This window comes from Lytechinus pictus, chromosome 3 (assembly GCF_037042905.1).
Source record: "Lytechinus pictus isolate F3 Inbred chromosome 3, Lp3.0, whole genome shotgun sequence".
Taxonomy (NCBI): domain Eukaryota; kingdom Metazoa; phylum Echinodermata; class Echinoidea; order Temnopleuroida; family Toxopneustidae; genus Lytechinus; species Lytechinus pictus.
Window position 1 is genome coordinate 15,845,137 of NC_087247.1, and position 20,862 is coordinate 15,865,998.

Genomic DNA, 20,862 nt, shown 5'->3' on the forward strand with positions numbered 1-20,862 from the left:
AAAGAAGTGCTGGCAAATTGAAGCTTACCTATCTTGGCGGCTGTCAAATCACCCCACCCCTCTTGCATTATTGCCTAATTATTTGAAAATTCACAATTTTTGAGCCCCCATTGAGGCGATATGCACTTCTGCTGTATAAAACACCCAATTTCATTTTCTTGAAACCACTTGGAGAGGAAAGAGTAGGTTCCCATCTTTCAGCTATATATAACGAATTGCTGCCATATCGAAGCCTGACCCACTTCAGGGGACTATATAGATGTTACCCCACCTTTTTTACGATTTTTTCCAATTCATTGGAAAACTCGCCATTTTGGAGCCCCATTGAGGCAAAAAAGTGTTTCTGGTATATAGTAGAGCCACTTCTTTATATGTAGCTGTTAGATGAAAGCCTACTCTTTCCTCTCCAAGTAGTTTCAAGGCGGTAATAGTGGTAGAACTATATATCAGAACCGCCTTTTTGCCTCAATGGGGGCTCCAAAATGGTGAATTTTCCAATAAATAAGCAATAATGAAAAAGGGTGGGGTGATTTCAACAGCCCTCTGATGGGGATAGGCTTTTATTTGCGAGCATGTCTTTATATGTAGCTGTTAAAGCAAAGCCTATTTTTTCTCTCCAAGAGTTTTCAAGGGTGAAACAAGGCAGAAACATAATCAGAAATGACTTTCTGCCCCAATGGGGGCTCCAAAGTGGTGATTTTTTTCAATAAATAGGCAATAATGCAAAAGGGATGGGTGATTTCGACAGCCTCCTGCTGTTTGCCTGCACTTTTTTATATGTGGCTGATAAAGCAAAACCTATTCTTTCCTCCCTAAGTGGTTTCAAGGATTTAAAAGTGGCAGAACTATATATCATAAACGCCTTTTTTCCTCAATGGAGGCTCCAAAATGGTGAATTTCAAGGGGGGGGGGTAATTTCGACAGTCCCCTAAAGGGAGTAGGCTTTTATTTGCCAGCACATCTTTTTATGTAGCTGATAAAGCAAAACCTATTCTTTACTCCCTAAGTGGTTTCAAGGCAGTAAAAGTGGCAGAACTATATCAGAAACGCCTTTTTGCCTAAATGGGGGCTCCAAAATTGTGAATTTTTCAATAAATAGGCTATAATGCAAAAGGGATGGGGTGATTTCAACAGCATCCCGGAAGGAGTAGGCTTTTCTTTGCCAGCACTTGTTTATATGCAGCTGATAGAGCAAAGCCTACTCTTTCCTCTACAAGTCATTGCAAGAAAATGAAATTGGCTATATAGTAGAAACGCACTTTTGCCTCAATGGGTGATTCAAAATGGTGTAATTTCCAATAAATAGGCAATATACATGATATAGAGGGGGAGGGGTTGACTTAGACAGCGCCTGAGAGGGATATTTTTCGATGTGCCAGCGCTTCTTAATAATTTGTAGCTGATAGAGCAAAGCCTACGCTTTTCTCTCAAAGTAATTGCAAGAAAATAAAATTGGCTGTATGATATAGAAACGCCCTTATGCCTCAATGGGTGATCCAAAATGGTGAAATTTCCAATAAATAGGCAACATACATGATATAGAGGAGGGGGTGACTTAGACAGCCCCTGAGAGGGCTAGGGTTCGATGTGCTAGCGCTTATTTATGTAGCTGGTAGAACAAACTCTACTCTCTCAAATTGATAAAATACTATAAAGCACAAACGCTTTTTTGCCTCAATGTTGGGTCCAAAATGGTGAATTTCCAAATACATTGGCAATAAGCAAAAGGGGGAGGGGTGACTTCCCCAGCGCCCTCCCCCCCCGAGAGGGGTTTGCTTCGATGTACGTGCCACTTCTTTTGATATAGCTGGTAGAACAAACATGACAAAGCTTACTCTTTTCCTCTCCAAGTGGTTTCAAAGTAATTAAAGTGGCTGTACTGTATAGCAGAAATGCCTTTTGCCTCAATGGGTGCTTCAAAAAATAGTGATTTTCCAATAGGCAATATACAACAACATGATATAGCCAAAGGGGGTGGGGGGGGGGGGGGGCTTCGACACCCCCACCCCATGAGAGTGTTAGGCCTCGATGTGCCAACATTTTGTTTTATGTAGCTGATAGAGAAAAGCCTACTCTTAACTCTCCAAGTGGTTAAAAAGCGGAGATAATTGCCTTTAAATTTTATTAAACTATACATTATACATATTATACATGTACATGTTATACGTATTAGTCTATGGAAATGCATACAAAAAGCGACATTTCTGAAATTGAAGTATTCAAGTTTGATACCTTATAAATTTGCTAAGAAGAATGATACAGAGTTGGAATTTCATCCACATGATAATAGTATGTCAATAAAGTTTTCTGGAACATTTCAAGGTAATTCATTCATTTTTCTCAGAATTATGTAAAATCATGTATTTGCTAAATTTTCAATTTTTGGGAAAAAATGACAAAAAATGCAGTTTTCTACTTAAAATCTCAGCCAAATGACCTACTTATCCCCTATAAATAGTACCAAATTGTAGAAAATGTATTTGTCTTTCATATGACACTAATTTTGTGGCAATGGAATATTTATGTCAAAATCTATGTACGAAAATTCAAATGTTCTGAAAATTTGGCGGCCATTTTGAAAAAAGCGCCCTCACTGGTTAATTTTCAGGATACAGCCTGGTTACCTCATATATTCATATTCAGCGTAAAAAACTGGTCTAGAAGCACTATATGAAAATTTCTCCTTTTTCTTGTGGCACCTTGCTCAATTATAACCCGGACTATAAGGATAGTGAGGCGTGACTGAAAATAATTTATTCACGATTGAGAGTCGAATTAGGGAATAAATGCAGTGAGTCTAATATCATTGGGCAAATCATTCCAGATGTCTGGGCCGTGATGTCTGATCGTTTTATGTGCTAATATTGTTATTGGGTTTGTGAGGTGGATGTTGGATGAGAGGCGTGTAGGATATGAATGAATGTTGCTGTTGTAAACAAAAATATCTTGAAAGGGTGTAGGTATAGATTTAGTTGAGAACTTGTACATGAAATTGGAAGATATGAATGTCATGAATTTTTAATGTTTTCAGATTCCGAAAAATAGGATCAGTATGTGCTAAAAATTGCGAGTGGGAGCAAATGCGTAGTGCTTTCTTTTGGAGGCGTAGAATTGAGTCTATTTTTGTTTTGTTGCAATTACCCCACAATATGTTGCAATATGATATATGTGACAAAATAAAAGAATTGTAAAACATAAATAGTGATCTTTGGGAAAGACAATATTTCAGTTTGAATAGTATGCCAATACCTCTGGCAACAAGTGTGCTAATATAACGAATGTGGCTATTCCAAGTTAAATTAGAGTCAATTAATACGCCTAAGAATTTAGGCGTACAAAAGTATAAAATTGCCTTTTAGGTAATTAATATATCTTGCTCAATATGGAGCTTAAATATCAAATTTTGTAGTCAATATACAAAACATATTTCAGCTCGGATATTCAAACTTTATTATTTTGTTTCATTTACAGATTAAGTTTTAAAAAGTGCTCTGTAAGAATTTATGTTTTATCTTTTGAATATTAACATTTTCTGCTCGCGCTGCGCGCTCGCAAAATTTGTTTTGTCAGGTACCTATTATTTTCCTGTATTCCATAAAGTTTTCAATTATCCCTATTCAGGTCAAATTGTCAAAACGTAATAGCTAGCGCTGTACGCTCGCATTATGATTGGTGATTTGATATGTATATCTCAATATTAATTCTATAACAAACTACTAAAAATCCCCATTTCATGACAGTTTATAAAAAATTTCGGCTCGCGATTTGCGCTCGCATTGATTGTTGAAAATATATTAACTCATGCATCTTATTTTATAATTACAAAAGTGCTTGAAATGTCCAGTTTTCAGGCCATAATAAATTAACAGATTTCGCGCTCTCATTAGGCTTATTAAATTAATAAATAAGATATTAATTTAATAAAGAAAATTGCCCCTATTTCAGAATGGAATATCGACAAGTTTCATCTCCCGCTTAGGAAGAGAAATAGGAAGATAGTCATCATTTTCCTATGATGACATAAAGAAGAAAACATTTCACGATCACGAAAAAAAAGAGAAAAGGAAAGGGAAAAGGGTGAAACATAATATTATCTTCCAAATATTATATTAAAATCTATCACGATCTTCGATTTTTGCAATAAAAATGTCAAAATTTTTGCCCGCTTCGCTCGCTCGTAAACTTCTTATTAATTTTACGCGATACGCCATTTCGAGCTCCCTCAAATTTTTTTGCTCATTACGCCACTGGAGCAACCCCTTCAAAGAAACAAACAAAAATCAACTTTGAGCGGCCGATCGAGGAAAATATGGGTGACAAAATTTTTCGAGCCCCCCTATTGGCGGAGGCTGGATCCGCCCCTGAATATTGAGACATACATACCTCACCAATCAAAATGCGAGCGTGCAGCGCTAGCTGATACGTTTTGACAATCAGACCTGAAAAGGGATATTTTGACAACTTTATGGAATACACGAAAATAATAGGTACCTGATACATCAAAATTTGCGAGCGCGTAGCACGAGCAGAAAATGTTAATATTCAGACCATAAAACTGACGTTTTTACAGAGCATTTTTTAAAAACAATTTGTAAATCACACAAATAGTGAAAGTTCGATTCCGAGGTGAAATATGTTTTATATATTGACTTCCAAACTTGATATTTAAACTCCATATTGAACAAAATATGAAAATCACCTAACAAGCAATGCGAGCGCGAAGCGCGAGCGAAAAAAAATTATGACGTGCAGGGGCGTAACCTGATTCGGTGGCCGGGGGGGGGGCAAGAGCCAAAAGTTTCCCGGTCATATCATGGTATGAACAGGATTTTTTTATGATTGTGCCCCGAGCATTAGGGCGAAGCTCAATGCGTGATAAGTACCCCCCAAAAAAAAAAGAAAAGAGGGGGCACAGCATGACGCGCTCAGCAAAAAGTTGCTTAATAAAAGTCCCGAGCGAGCGAAGCGAGCGAGAAAAAAAAAAGGTTTTCATGAGAATCTAATATTGAGATTGATTTCGACACGGTATTCAGAAAATAACATCATATCTTACATCTTCCTTTCCTTTTCTTTCATCTTTTCTTTTTTGTTCTCGGTTGTAGACCTTATTGTGGCCAGTGCTACGTGGATCGGGTCCGGGGCAATGGTGGCCCCAGGATTTTTAACCTCGGGGGAGGCAAAGGAACATTTGGGGCGGTTCAACATACAAATATATTTTGCCTTTTTCTCAAAATCGAGCAAGAAGCGCGAGTTTTTTTTTTAAATGTAGACCCTACTGACTTGAAAAGGGACCTAGCTGTTTGATTTTGATCACGAAGATGTTATCTCACCAAATAAATAATGCGAGCGAGAAGCGCGAGCTGAAAAATTTTGACATCCTGAGATGATAACTGGACGTTCTTTAAGCACTTTTGTAATCATGAACTGGATGGCTATCGAATTAAACATTTGATGCGAGCGCGTAGCGCGAGCTGAATTGTTTTTAATTAAGAAAATTATGAATACGCAGGATGCGTATCTCGCTAAAACGAATAAAGAATACGAGGAGCATAATGACTTGAAGATTGGATTTTTAAGTCCCATTTGAACAGATAATTTACTTATCTCAGTCAACAGCTACTGCGAGCGCGTACAGCGCGGGCGACATTTTGAATTTTATATAATGACCTGAAAGATTTATGTTAGTGACAAAACTTATTGGGAGCTAACAGTGAATGGATGAGAACATTTTCAAAATTTAAGGAACGAAAAAGCTGTTTTGGAGCACTCTGCAGCTTTAATAGGATGCTTATGACAACATTTACTACACATTTTTATTTTTCGAAATTTCGGGGGTGGGGCCAACTCACAAGGGGCAAATGCCCCCGTGCCTCCCCCTTGGTGCCGCCCCTGGTCTGGGCGGAGCCCCCGGAACCTCGTGATATATTTAAACATTGCAGATGTCCACTGTTTTATTGCGGGTATATACATACACAACACATATATTCACTTCAACACAGTTGCGGACAATAAACGAAATATTTTGAGGCACAACATAGCAAATGTGGAAAAATTTGTAAAAGTCGCCAGCGAGCGAAGCGAGCCAGAAAAATTTGTCCTTTAAAAATGATTTTGAAATTAAATTCTACTCATGTGATAGTAGCTTTGGAAATTTAGCCAAAATAAACAGGCTTTTTGCGGTAAACATCTAGCCAGCGCAAAGCTTTACTTCGGTTAGGACATAATATCGGGGATATGATAACTAGCCCTTGGCTAACCCTATTTTGGCTAAGGATTTTTCCCGGGATTTTTTGTCATGACCATTATTGCATAAAATTTAGCAAGCTTATAAAAGACGCCATCCACCTTTCTTCCCGTTCTTTATATTTTTCAATCCTCGGCAGCCCGGTCGTGTTATTAAGTTCTTCTCTTTTTATTTTCTCGTCCCTTTTCTCTATATTCTGATTTTCCAATTAAGCTTTGGTTTTTTCTACCTTCATTTCCCGTTTCTTTCTGCCTCTTTCTCCCATTTTCCCGCCATTCTTGCCCTTGCCATTGAGTCATATCTTTTGATTTTATACCCCTCTCTTGCTAATCATGCTAATGTATTAGTATTTCACGATATTTGTACTTCCTCACGTGTTCTTCTTTCCTTCCTTTTCCCGCTTTCCTTCAATTTTCCCTATTTATGTTCTTCCTTTCTTTTCATTTTTCCCTTTTCCTTTCCCCCTTTCCTCATTTTCTTTCTTTCTTTCCCTTTCCCTTTCTCTCTTTCTCCCTTTTCTAGCTTTCTTTTTATTTTCCCGGTGAAATCCGCCAGGGGGCACCTTGCCCCCTGCCCCCCCCCCCCCCCGCCTGTTACGCCACCGATGACGTGAAAGATTCTTTTTATTTTCCAAGTCTCCCCTTCATCTTATTTTATTCACTCGTCTTCCTCCTCTTCTTTGTTCTCATCTCTTTTCCCTCCTTTCCCCTTTTTTCTTTCTTTCCTTTTTTGCTCCGCCAATAGGGGGGGGGGGGGCGGGCCCCTCGCCCCCCAATAAATCACATGTACGGGCACAGTGCGCACGATATAGGCTTATCCGATAAGCTATATCTTGGGGATTCCCCATTTGGGTTTTCCCCGTACGTATTTAACCCTATGGTTTTCCCAGACTTAGTCTATACTCTATACCCTTCGTTTTATTATGATGGTACTATGAAATAATAGCGTGTTTTCGCACCTGGGAGCGGTTTGCCGAAAATTGATGAATCGGGATGGCTAATATTCGAAAAATTCTAAGCTGACTATAAATTGTAACTATGTCGTTGGTCACGAACGATTGTTTTGATTCACCGATTTTCGTCAACATTTTTTACAATAGTTTTTTGCAATAGTTTTCCTACGTTCCAGAAAGCGTCTGCGGAGTGTGCAAAACCTCTCTATTAAGGTTCATGTATCCTTGACAAGGATAGTCTAAGTAGTCTAAGTAGTAATCAGGCTACAGCGTGTGTCATGAAAACTACAGATAATAACCAATATCCGATACCGTTATTATCAGGGGCCGCGGAAGCGGGGGGGGGGGGGGGTTCAGCCCCCCACTTTTTTCCAAAACCGTGTACAAAAACGAAAAAATTACCATATGATTGTGATTTTTTGCACTTTTGGCTCAGCCCCCCCCCCCAACTTTGAAAACCGTTCCGCGACCCCTGATTATGATTATCCTTATCAATAAATAATGTTAGCTTACAATGTGGACTTTGCAGGGCATGGGCCTGTTACATTTTTCTTTGTAGGCCTATTGGTAGAATTGGGTTTCTTTTCGGCGGGGGGGGGGGGGTCGAAATTTCATGATATCTCAACAAGCTAACAATACTTCTTTCCACTCATTTAGTTTATAAATGCGACTCATCTATCCGTTATTTCGAAAGGGGGTCTATTTACCCACAGGATATTGCGAAACTCGGCAGACCTTCGATCAAGTCGATTGTTAAACACTATGTAGTGTCGCAATCATGATCGTACACACAACTTGCTCACTGCAAACAATTATTACCGGTATGTTTCAAACAGTTGAAGCCAGAACACAGTGCTGATATTTACTGTCTATAGGGATAGATACTCATCAACTGAGGCAATGTCGTCTCATTCAGAACAACAACAAGTTGTATCCTATGAATGTCTTCTAGCAAGGGTTTCAAGAGTAGATGAAACCTCTGCCACATTCACCGTATGGACGTCGAATTGTGAAATACTTCAAGCAAATCTATCTGGTTTAAACGTTCTCCGGAAGGCTATTGATATCAAGAAGATTGTCAATAATGTGGATGATTTCCTCTTCGTTGGTGACGAAGTCCAGGTCAGTATCAAACAAGACAAGACAAAGACGGGACAATGGAAGGTTTCACGCGTAAGATTGTACTCTGATCAGCGACCACCGCACTACGATGTTGTAAATGATTACCTCGTGTGCAGAAAACAGGGACCTCCTCGATGGCCTAAGCAACAGCATAAATGCCACGTACCTCATAGTCGCGTCGGCGAGATCGTCTCAATATTGAGTGAATTATTACAAAGATGGTCCAAGATTCCCGTCGAGCTCGTCCATGAAATGGTCGATGAGCACGGCAATGATCTCGGTGGGGTGTTTGAATTGTACATCAAGACAGAAAGAGCTTTGATGAGTTTTATCCGCACTGTTCCTCAGTACTTATACATGGATGATGAAAACAGAGTGTGTATGTACAGGGGATTTGATGACCAAACTTTCAAGACAGAACTGACGGAAAAGTGCTCGGTAAGAATTTACCTTGCTTCTGATCTAGATAGATTTTTTTAAGGTCAAGTCCCACCCCAGAAAAATGTTAATTCGAATAAATAGATCAAACGAGCGTAACGCTGAAAATTTTATCAAAATCAGATGTAAAATAAGAAAGTTTTTAAAATTTAAAATTTTCACTTATTTTTCACAAAATAGTGATATGCACAATTCCGTGACAAGCAAATGAGACAGTCGATGATGTCCATCTCTCACTATTTCTTCTGTTCTTCATTGTTTGAATTTTGTAATATTTCATTTTTTACAGAATTGAAAATAAAGATTAACTTGTCTAAACCATATAGTATTAAACAATGCTAATTCCACATGATGTTTAGGGAGGAATTGTTTCACTTGACAATGAGGAGAAAATTTGAATATTTCATATTTCATATAATAAAATACAAAAGATAGAAATTTTAATACTCGCAAATTTTCTCATGTATCAAGGGACCTTATAAGTTCACGAATTATTATGATGCAAAACATACATTTTTATGATATTCCGACGTCAATAATCCTTTGGTCATTGCCTCTAGAGTTCAGCACAGGTCAATTCTAAATTGCATCCGATTTTTAAAATGAAACCTATGATAAAATGTAACAGTGACGAAATTTTAACGCTTTAATCTTATGATCAGACCAGTGTTTGTACTACTACGATTAATAATTTTGGATCACTTTTGATGAAGACGCTTTTCCACCACTTGGATTTTTTTGGACTTTTGGTATATCATTTTGAAGACCTCATGGAGATGCAATGTATTGAAAGAAATAGTATTACAATTTTTACACCTTGAGGCCGGTTTATCATAAAACAGTGATGCTTAGCATCAATACTCCAAAATGTTAAGGTCATTGACCCTTTCTAGCTCTCCAGTGTTCAAAGGTCAAAGTTTACAACCCACCAAATTCTTTCTAAAATACCAGGATACCTCAGAAGTCAATATAGAATAATTTTGTTTTCATTTTTACTATTTTTATCATGAGCTAATGATGCAAAACATCAATTTTTTGATATTTTGAGGTAATTGACCTTAAGCTATTTGACCTCTAGAGATCAGCGGAGGTCAAATCGGACTTGCATCCTAATTTTGAAATGAAGCATATGGTAAGATATAAAACTGATGAAAGTTCAATGCTTCAATAATAATTTTTAAAAGTGCTATGATCAGAACAATGTTTGTACTACTATCAATAATCATCAAAAGTTTTCATGATGGTCGCCATTTTGGATTTATGCAAATTAGACGTCTTTCCACTACATGGATTTTTCTGGACTTTTAGTATGTCATTTTGGTGACTTCATGGAAATGCATCGTGCTCAAATTAATTGTATTGCAATTTTTACACTAGAAGCCTACATGTTCATAAATCAGAGATGCTACGTGTCAATATTCTAAAATGTTAAGGTCATTGACCTTTTCCAGCTCTCCAAGGTCAAAGGTCAAGACTTATAACCCACCAAATTCTTTCTAAGATATCAAGATACCTTGAAAGTCAGTATTGAATCAATTTGTTTTCATTATAAACATATTTATTATGTACTAATGATGCAAAACATCAATTTTCTGATATTTAGAGGTCATTGACCTTAAGGTCATTGACCTCTGGAGTTCAGCGGAGGTCAAATTTGACTAGCATCTTGCTTTCAAGATGAATTATATGGTAAGATATAACACTGGTTAAAGTTTCATGCTTTTATGATATTGAAAATGCTATGATCAGAACAATGTTTGTACTACTATCAATAATCATCAAAAATTCTCACGATAGTCACCATTTTGGAATTATGCAAATTAGACATCTTTCCACAAAATGGATTTTTCTGGACTTTTAGTATGTCATTTTGGTGACTTCATGGAAATGCATCGTGCTCAAATTAATTGTATTGCAATTTTTACACTAGAAGCCTACAGGTTCATAAATCAGAAATGCTACGCGTCAATATTGTAAAATGTTAAGGTCGTTGACCTTTTCCAGCTCTCCAGGGTCAAAGGTCAAGACTTAAAACCCACCAAATCCTATGCAACAGGCAAGTGTCCTGATCAACACATTATTTTGTTTGTGATATATTGACAGAAATATTCAGCCAATAGCTGTTTGATAAATGTATTTAGTTTAATAGGATTATCATTATTATCAGCCAAATAAAGTGATTGAAGAAGTCAAAGAAACATAAAGTAAGAAAGTTTGGCTTCAATTTAGAGATGTCCGTAAGACACATTTTGAGTGTCCCGTACGCCACAATGTTCTCGAAGATTTTAATTGGCTCTATTTATTCATGAATAATTATTTTGCATTTTTTCAAATATGTATTTGTTCTTGAGTGATATTGAATATCAATTTGAGTTCAATTTTTTACAAAAATTATATGTGCAACTCATAGATTTTTAGAGTACTTAAGGTTTCCAAAAAGCCATTTTCTGCGTCCCGTATACGCCACATTACTTTTTAAAATCTATATTATAACAGGATGTGAATTCAAGTCATAAAAGGTTTTGGTAGTACTTGATCACCTTTAGTTGCTGGCATATTTTTTTTTGTTTTTCTTGTAAAAACCTGTCAAATGTTCTCTAAATACGTGTCAAACGTTTGGTATGTTTCATACGACACGTATGGAATCCCAGGTGCGTTTTTATGTTAAAAAGGTTATATCAAAAAGTTGTATCTATAAACCGGATAAATGATAATAATAAAGAATTTATGATCCTATTACAAGTGGACTGAACAGTAACAGTTATATACCAAATAACTCAATTGCCAATTCTTAAAAAATAAAAGTAAGTCGTAAATATTGGACCATGAAATTAGGTTCAAATGATCAAAGTCAAACCTTTACTCATTTACCTAAAAAACGTCGTCTGCTGAGTTAAAAAACATATTTCATAGAGTCATAGATTTCATATTTCATATAGCGTTAAGGTTAAATTTAAGGTTAGGGTAAGGGTGAGTGTTAGCACTTAGGGTAAGGGATAGGGTTAGCGTTATCTCGAATCCTAACCCTAATTTTAGCCTTAACCCCTACCCTAACCCTAACACTAACCACAACCCTAACACTAACCCTATCCCTAGCCCTTACCCTAACCCTAGACCCTACCCTAGCCCTTACCTTTCCCTAACCCTAACCTAAAATCCTTACCCTAATAAACTCTCTAACGTACTAATGTATTTATAGTATTTATCAAATTAACGTTGAATATTTCTTAAGCCCCCCCCCCCTCAGAAGCCCCACCCCCGAAAAAAAAACTTTAAGTCTAGAACCGCGCCTGTCTTAATGAATTATTGTTCTCCAAATCCTTTCTTATAGTCGATTCCACAATGGACGCGGTCATACCCTTTAAGTGAATGTAGAGTTATCGAAACAGTCCGGGACGGGTACGCGGTCCTCAAACCACTCCTCGAAACAGCCGAGAGACTGCACGACACCGGTTCGAATCCCGGCCTGGTAGTTGCTTTAGATTGTGAAGGTTGTTCGCTGAGTAAGTATCTCCTACAATTTTTTTATGATTATGGCTTTGTATACGTCTGTGCGCAAACATATTTTGTATACGTCTGTACGCAAATATTTTTGTTCCTCGGGGGGGGGGGGGGGCACCTAAGAATTTTCAAATAAAATGGAAAGAGAGGGAGCGAAGTGAAAGGATTTCGTGCACACCTTTGGTAAATTTGGTGAAAATTCTCAGTAAAAAAAAATTATTTTTCAATATACCTGGCTGTAACTGCCCGACCGCCCCTGCTGCGTACGGCCATGCGTACTGTGTTGAAGAGTGACAACGCCTTTATTTTTCGTTAATTTGAATATATATATATATATATATATATATCTCTTCATCCATTTCTTTACAATATTTAAATAAAAAGAGTTGCCAATGCTGTTGTACATGTATAACTTTACACATTTATATATATATATATATATATATATATATATATATATATATATATATATATATATATAGGATATGTAGGAGACGCTATACACGGAGGCATTGTATATACGTCTGTATGAAATTGTATACGTCTGTATGCCTTTCTTTTTTGGTAGTAGGCTTTATTAAAAAAAAATCATTGAGCTCAGGGACCGGGTCTGCTGCCTCCGTGTATAGCGTCTCCTACATGTCCTATGTACATACTGATTGTTGATTGCCTTTGACAGCCTGTATGATTATCACAATATTGTTGATATAGCTCGATGACGTAATCAGTCAAGTGTGTTGGGAACCGAAACCCCCAAATTTCTGTGCATCCCTTTGGCCTTAGAACACTCCACCATCACAACAAATTGCATCTACTGCAATCACACACAAACACACATGGCATTGCAATAATTTTTTATTTTACTTGAATGTTAAGAAAAAAAAAGATATGCTGATTTTTGAAAAAAATACTGATTTGAAATACACAGTAAAAAAATATTATACAACGCTGTTTAGTATATGAACCTTACAGTAATTGTTTAAACAGTTTAAACAAGTGTTTAAATCTTAAGCAACAAAGTTTAATTTTCAATATCTAATTTTCAATAAATTAAAAATGATTGTTTAAACGGTTAAACAAATACTGTAAGGTTCATATAGTAAACAGCGTTGTATAAAATCTTAAACAGCGTTTTTACTGTGTATATAAAGCAATGCTTAAGGAATATGAAGTACTTTCATTTGTTGAAATATAGGATAGTATTAAAACTATGAAAGTGGTAAGGAAAACTGCACTTTGTAAAAAGGGTATTCAGAAAGATTAATACACTTAAAAACAAGTAATTTTACAAAACGGGTGGATGCCATATTTTGTACAAGTGTTTTAGATCTTGTATACGTACCCAAAAAGGGGTTCGTACCCAAAGGGGGTATCAAACGAATTCAAAATCTTCAAAATCGCACAGGCCGTAAATCCAGGGGCGTGGTTGCTGATTATCCCCAAACTTAAAAAAAGAAACCCTGTACAAAAACCTAATAATTGACCATTTCATTTTGTATGTTTTTTTTTATATATGATCAACTTTCTCCCACTTTATGAACGATATTGTAACTAATGATGCTATGATATTCAAATGTTTTTCTAGGTAAGACCGGTCGTTTGACTCTCGTACAGCTAGCCACGATGGAAGGCAAAGTTTATCTTTTTGATGTATTTCGATGTCCTTATATTTTTGAAGATGGGCTTCTTGCAGAACTCCTTCAAAGCGATGCTATCTTAAAGGTTTGCTTAGACTTAAAAAAAAACTCTTTCCCCCTTGCTGGTCGCTTAAAGCGGCTTTTCAAAAAGTCATTATGACTTCAATCAATTTGATAAAGAGTATTTATGACTTCAATCAATTTGATAAAGAGTATTTGATTATGACAGTCGTCCTGTAGACATTCTTTGCACATTTTCTTTCTTATTGGTAGGCCTATTTGTATTCATTCGACATTCATTCGATAGTTGACAATTCTCATCCCATCTTGTTCAGAGAAAAGCAATTATTACGATTGTTCATTTTATTTGTATTTCTGCAAGGGCCGTTTGACTTTATATATGTAGGAAGGTGAATACTTCGGCGGATTGTAATATAATAATAATATAAAAGTTTATGCACACTTTTAGAAGAAATGTTTGCATACAAAAACATCACGTGTATCAGCACACGACGTGCTTATTTGTTTAAAAAGGTGGGCGATATTAAATTCTATAATTGAATTAATCAACAATTACGAAAATTCTATTTTGATATTTTCATATGGTTTCAATGGGTGAATATGACTATTATTCAATTATTATTAAATTTCTTCCAAATCACTTTTGTTCTCTCGAGGTGATTCATGACTGTAGAAAAGACGCTGCTGCTCTATTTCATCAATACGGTATCACCCTGACAAATACATTTGATACATCGGTGGGTAATTATTTCTACAAACACTTACCCCAAAAATAGTAAAACTTAAAATTTATACCTTGCTTTATGAATTTGTCTCCATACATATTTGTTTTAGTCCTAATTTAACATTGGAATGCTAGTTGAGGGGCATTGTGTATTCATTCATGTAGACAACTGTTATATTTTACCTCAAGTGATCCTTTGTTTTTGACGACCCTAAAATTTCGAGTCCGCATTTGCCAGGCTAGTCCTCGAACTGAGTCGTGGTCGTGAAGTGTACGTACACCGATGTTGATCCTGGCGGGGGGGGGGGGGGGGTGGTATGTTCCCCGAATATTTTGCTCATAACACCCATGGGCTGTGCCTTCGTCGTTTATATTTGTGAATTGATATAGTAAATGGACTTTTTTTTAAACATAAACCTTCTTGATTCCCTCCTGTTTGTTTTTGTTGCTGCCTCAACGCTATTGGATTTTTGTAAAATAGAGGGAAATTTACTACTAAATGCTGAATAATCAGTGGAATAAAAATTTGTTTTCAACTGAATGCTTTTTGATTTATGCTGGTATTTTTATTATTTGTTTCTAGATTGCCTATGCGGTCCTCCAGAATCAGTGCCAAGTCGCTGGAAGTAGACCGAGACCAAGGATTAGCTTCCAGAATCTTTGTGAGATTATAGGAGAAGATATGGACATCGGGAACAAGAAGGACATAAAGAAGAAGATGAAATATATCAGAAACTTTTGGGCTCGACGACCTCTAAGTAATGACATGATAGACTACGCAGCTACCGATGTCTACATGCTGGTTCCAAACTTGTACAAAGTATTAGACAGGTATTACATTGGGTCAACTACATTTCTGGAAGCAAAAAAAAAAAAAATCAAATAAGCAACAACAAAAAAAAAGGGGGGGGGGGTATCAAAAGTCTGTCAGAAAGGAAAGGGTGTGGTAGGCGGCTCACTGCAAGGCTCCCCTCACAGGTACAATATAAAACATACGGCTGCATTCTCTACAAGGAAATTATTATTTACCAGACTTCGGGAGGATAGGTCGGAAAATAATGAAACATAATTCATGCATGGACGCCCTTTATTACCAGCACTCAAAGTGCACTTGAATCTTCCCTATTCAGAAATAACCCATCCTTGAAAAAAGATAAGAATTTGCTTGAATTATGTAATGGAAAACATAGCGTCGGTGTTCGGCAGCATATTTTTTTTTAGATAGTCTTGAAGGGGCATTGCATTAAGTTTTTCATTTTTCTTTGCCCTCGTGCAGTCATGGAAGTTCCCGTAATACATGATTGAATATGTAACTCTATCAGATGAAAACAAACGAAATTTTAAAAGAATTTAAACAAAATAAATTTTAAATAACTGGTGACCAGGACAAGGCACTGCCATTGCAACACTATGCTCATGCACTATTTACTCATGCTTTCCCTCAATAATGCCGCTTTCATATTAACCCTGTGGTATGTTCTGTGAGTTTGGCGATTTTGACAACCTTTAAACCGACTGTGTACACCGACATCATCCACAACAACACGTTTTTAAAACATATTTTTGTATAGAAAGAGGGCACTAGCTGCCATTGTAGGTGGAAACCGTTTGAGCACTGCCCCCCTTCTCATCCTCCTCCTAGACTGGAGATACTACTAAAATACTAATAATTAGATCAGAGGCGTAATGAGCAAAAATTTTGAGGGGCCAAATATGGCGTATTGGGCAAAATCTATAAAAAATTGCGAGTGCGCGAAGCGAGTGGGGAATAATGTCGACATTTTTAATACAAAAATCCAATTTTGTGATAGATTTTGACATAGTATTCAGAAATAATGTATTTCACCCTTCTCTCTTTCTTTTTCTTTTCTTTCCTTTTCACTTTCTTTTCTTTTCGTGATGACAATGGAGAAGAAATCGAAAGATGTTAATGAAGAGCAAAAAAAAAAAGGAAAAGGGAAACAGGGTATGACCACTGGAAAGAGATGGAACTACCTCTACTAGAATTCAAAATGAGGCATACACGCATGCCATCTAAATGATGAAATTAATATTTACTTTAATTTATTTAACTTTGTTAGTTTACTAAAAAAAACTAATTTCAAAAGTTACAATTATCTGACAATATAAAATAGATCTCTATATGTTACAGGGTCCTGAGCCTAAAAATCAACTAGCTTACATCAATGTAAGTATATATATATATATATATATATTCAATTAATATTACAGAATTTACTATTCTTTTTTCTTCAGTCTGATCCATCCCAACTGGAAGAGTGTGTTTAAGTTCATGTGCCAAGACGCCATTAGAAAGGAGATAGATGATATCTAGATTACATGCAGATGAAATCACTTCCACAACACTTCAGTTGAAACCATTGAAAATGGACAATGTCATCAGAGGGGGCGGGGGAGATGACTATCATTTAAGATTCAATTTACTAAGGGAAGGGGGATGGACATCGGGAACCATTATTATTAAAAATTTAAATGCTAAATCTGTACTTTATTGGAGGACAACTGTATATACCATACAGTTTACTGATTATTTTCTGTAGTGGAAGACGTTCTGTCTGGGATCTTTTAATTTGAATTTTCTTAAATGATATTTATTGGCTAACATCATGGCTAAAACCACCAGTACTGCACAGAAACATTGTTAGCACCAACAATACGCTAACAGAGACCCCGTTACAACCAGTAATGTGGCAGCGACGGATGCCTAATGTACAATGCATTAACATTGAAATAAACGTTTTGACTTCAAAATTCGAAAGATGTGACTGGGCTTTCTGTTAGCGCTCCGTTAGGCTAACAACGTTTTTGTGCGGTTGGCACTGGTCTTCATCAATTTGATCTAATCAGAGTTTGATCCAAGCTCTATTATACTCTCATTTATTCTAATGACCAGATGGTCTAATTTCCACTTGGTCTTTTTAATATTTTGTCATTACTCAGTCAAATGAACATTTATTCAGTAAACAGTTCATCATTGTGTCCAAGTGGTGTTTTTCCAAGTAGACACCACAGCAGAAATGGAAATTAGGACAAAATTGCAAATGGCCTACAAGCAGTTGGACCAAAAAGTTTGTATATGAACTAGTTGTAGACAAACTCGGATTAGACCATGTTGGATGAGACCAATGGGATAGTACATCAAGTAGACCAAGTAGCAATCCATCCTAACTTTCCCACACATAGATCTCTCTCATTTATATCTCCATGTTTTGTTTTTTTCTCCCTTCACATGTCTACCACTACCACATGTACACAAATGACTTAGGAATAAGGGTGGGCCCATAGTTTCCCCTTTGGCCCACCCTTATTCCTCAGTCATTTGTGTTATATTTAGCAATGTATATCTACATAAGTGTTTGATTGATCTACTTCAAAATATGTAAATATTTCAATGTTGTTAACAAGACATGATTCATGAGAACAGGAAAGTTATTTGGTCAACGCTCAAAATACTGAGAAAAATTGATACCAGTAAGCATGAAGGTCTAAAAAAAATCATAAGATTTGAAGGATTCAAGTCACCTTTTATTTATTTATTATTTTTTTCATTTATTACTTTTTTATTTCATTTCCAGGCAGGCAAAAGACTAGAATATGTACAAGACGAAGAAATTACCACCGACTAGTGCCTGAGGATGACTAAAAGAAAAACTAGTTTTGTTATGAAGCTCTCCTCACGAGTCGGGGTTTACAAATATAAAAATAAAATCGGTACAAAATGGCAATAAATGTTTAGATGCATTACGTATTAAAACAAAGAACTTAATAATAATATAAAGAGTGTTTGTTTCCATGTAAAATTATAATATCCAAACAATATGAAATTTTTATGCATTAGGGACAGTCCTATGAGATCATTTCTCAATTTTAAGACATATTTTGTGGAGGGTAAGGAAATTGTGAAAGGAAAATCCCATGAAATATTCATGTTCTAGAATACAGGTTACAAATGTGTTATCTAAACTCTGTAGATATAAGTGTTCACGTTGCTTGCATTATGGTTTGTTTCACAAATTGTACCATGTTAATGTGTCAATTCATATTGACTCCTCTTAAGTTTAAAAACATATCAATGAGTATTGAGTTTAGCATTTTAGTATTAGTTTAGCATTGTTAGTATTACATGATTGAGCTGTCAGCAGTTCGTTTGGTATTGTCATAATGTTGCCTTTATTGCCATATCATATTCATGTAAAATATGGTCCTAATTATTGGCCTAATCATTACATGCCACTGATAACCTCCAATTTGAAGAAATTGGCTGAATCCAAATTTGTGATTGAATTTCATTATTTGTTAATGATAATATCTTAATGAAACTGGATGGTGTTTTATAAAGTTGTTTTTAAGTCACTTGTTACACGTTCTTCAATGTAAACACTAATGTAAACACTGGGATGTCCCTACAGGAACACACCCTGAAGTGTAGAAATTACACCTTAAGAGTTTGAACATAACACCAGAGTTTTATATTAACTAAAGGTGTTGTAACATAGGTGTTGAATTGACACCAAAAATATAACATCAGAGTAAAATGAGTTATTCTCTATGTACAGCAGCTAACATTACTTTTTGTGGTGCTTAACTAAAGTTAGATTCTCCATCCCTTAGTACAAGCAGCAGTTGGAATCAGATCTGTATTACCAAGATTAAAATTCAGTTTGATTCTAAAACACCATCAAGATTCATTAAGAAATTATAATCAAAATACAGTTTGATCAGGGATGCATTTTTATGATACAAGGAAGGGGTATCTCATTTGTTCACACAGTTATTAGAAACAGTTAAAAACTTAGAAACAGTTTTGTGAAACACCCCCTGGGCTCAGAATGGTTTTTCTGCAACCATGGCATGCAATTTTGCATGTTGCCTTTTTGACACTGCCAAAAAAACAAACTGACCTCCAATAACACGGCAACATATCCAGAACTCAATTTAAATGTTTACCAATAGAATCTCTGGGATGTACATGTATATACACAAACGGCACTTTACGTATAGATAAACGATAAAGATACTTTATAATATATACAATATTTTGAACACACAAAGTGTCTCTGGCAAATCTTAGATGCGGAGCTCGAACGTATAATAAAAAGGAAAATAAGATTCAAATTTTCTTGGTGTTCTCTGTACTGATTCTGGTTTGATATGAAGTGGACAGGCAATATGGTTGCAGTTGCAAACATTTTCAGTAACTGTTTTATAAAACTGAAGACCAATATACTGCCATGGGAGGTTGCAATCGAACAAGAATCAAGTGCAACGATCAAACACAAGTTTCTTGCAACGCCCCTCACCTCACGCTAAAGCAGAATTTGTCCAAAATGAAAACTTTTAGCTGCACCTTGGGCCCGTTTCATAAAAAGTTACGATTATTGCAACTTTGCAATAACATGGTAAACTTAATTGTGATTGGCTGCTGCTGAGCCCTGTTACCATGGTAGTTGTCATAATGACAAAGTTACAATAGCTGTATGTCATTTATGAAATGGGCTTCTCTACATTCAAATTGCGTTTTAAATACTTGGAATTTATTATGAGTACTATCAATCAATGCTCAGGCGTATTCGTGAGCCAGATCAGGATGCTCATTTGAAAGTTTTGAGGTGCATTTAGAATGATGAACAATGATATTCAAAGAGCATTTGAGGTATAATCTGAATACATATAAGTATTAACCCTAAAAAGACTGGGGGGGGGGGGGGGCTGATTCAGCCCCCCCCCTCGAAATTTTTCGCGATAAATCTGTAATGTGAAAAGCTGGCGCCGCGCTGTTCTATGACTTTTTCCTTTCAAATCTTGCGCAACTTTTGAGACCAAATTTGCGACGCCCGGGTACGTGGTTCCGAAATTACGCAACATTTCGTAAGTGCATGTCGACCCAAAATTGCTCAAAAACGCGAATTTGTGTACAAATCCAATGCAAATTGTATTTTTAGCCAAAATTCATAAATGTATCATTATTTTCAATTTTACTATATCAAACTCAATTAATTTCATCTTGTTTATGGTAAGAATAAAGTCACGGACAATTTCCATTTAAAAAACAATATAAATCAAAAAGTAAAAAAACAAAGAAATACATAAGAAATTTTAAAAACAATAAAATACATAAGAAAAGAATTGTGATATTGAATTTTTTTAAATATACATTTGATCAGAATCCTACAAAGAGTCTCTGAATAAAAAATTAGCAGTT

General features: G+C 36.1%; 2 protein-coding genes across 2 annotated transcripts in view; one reads left to right on the forward strand and one right to left on the reverse strand.

Moving 5' to 3' along the window:
* The first annotated feature begins 7,982 nt into the window (after window positions 1–7,982).
* Window positions 7,983–19,775, forward strand: LOC129256509 (uncharacterized). The gene is made up of 6 exons (XM_054894692.2): window positions 7,983–8,756; window positions 12,088–12,259; window positions 13,843–13,979; window positions 14,572–14,652; window positions 15,223–15,470; window positions 16,896–19,775. The coding sequence occupies exons 1-6, from the start codon at window positions 8,097–8,099 to the stop codon at window positions 16,972–16,974; spliced, it is 1,377 nt and encodes a 458-aa protein (XP_054750667.2). The 5' UTR covers window positions 7,983–8,096; the 3' UTR covers window positions 16,975–19,775.
* Window positions 18,159–20,862, reverse strand: part of LOC129257734 (uncharacterized) — a 30,386-nt gene continuing 27,682 nt past the window's right edge. Inside the window, exon 14 of the mRNA XM_064096507.1 lies at window positions 18,159–20,352. The gene's annotated coding sequence lies outside the window, so the exon portion shown is untranslated. The remainder of the gene's footprint in view (window positions 20,353–20,862) is intronic.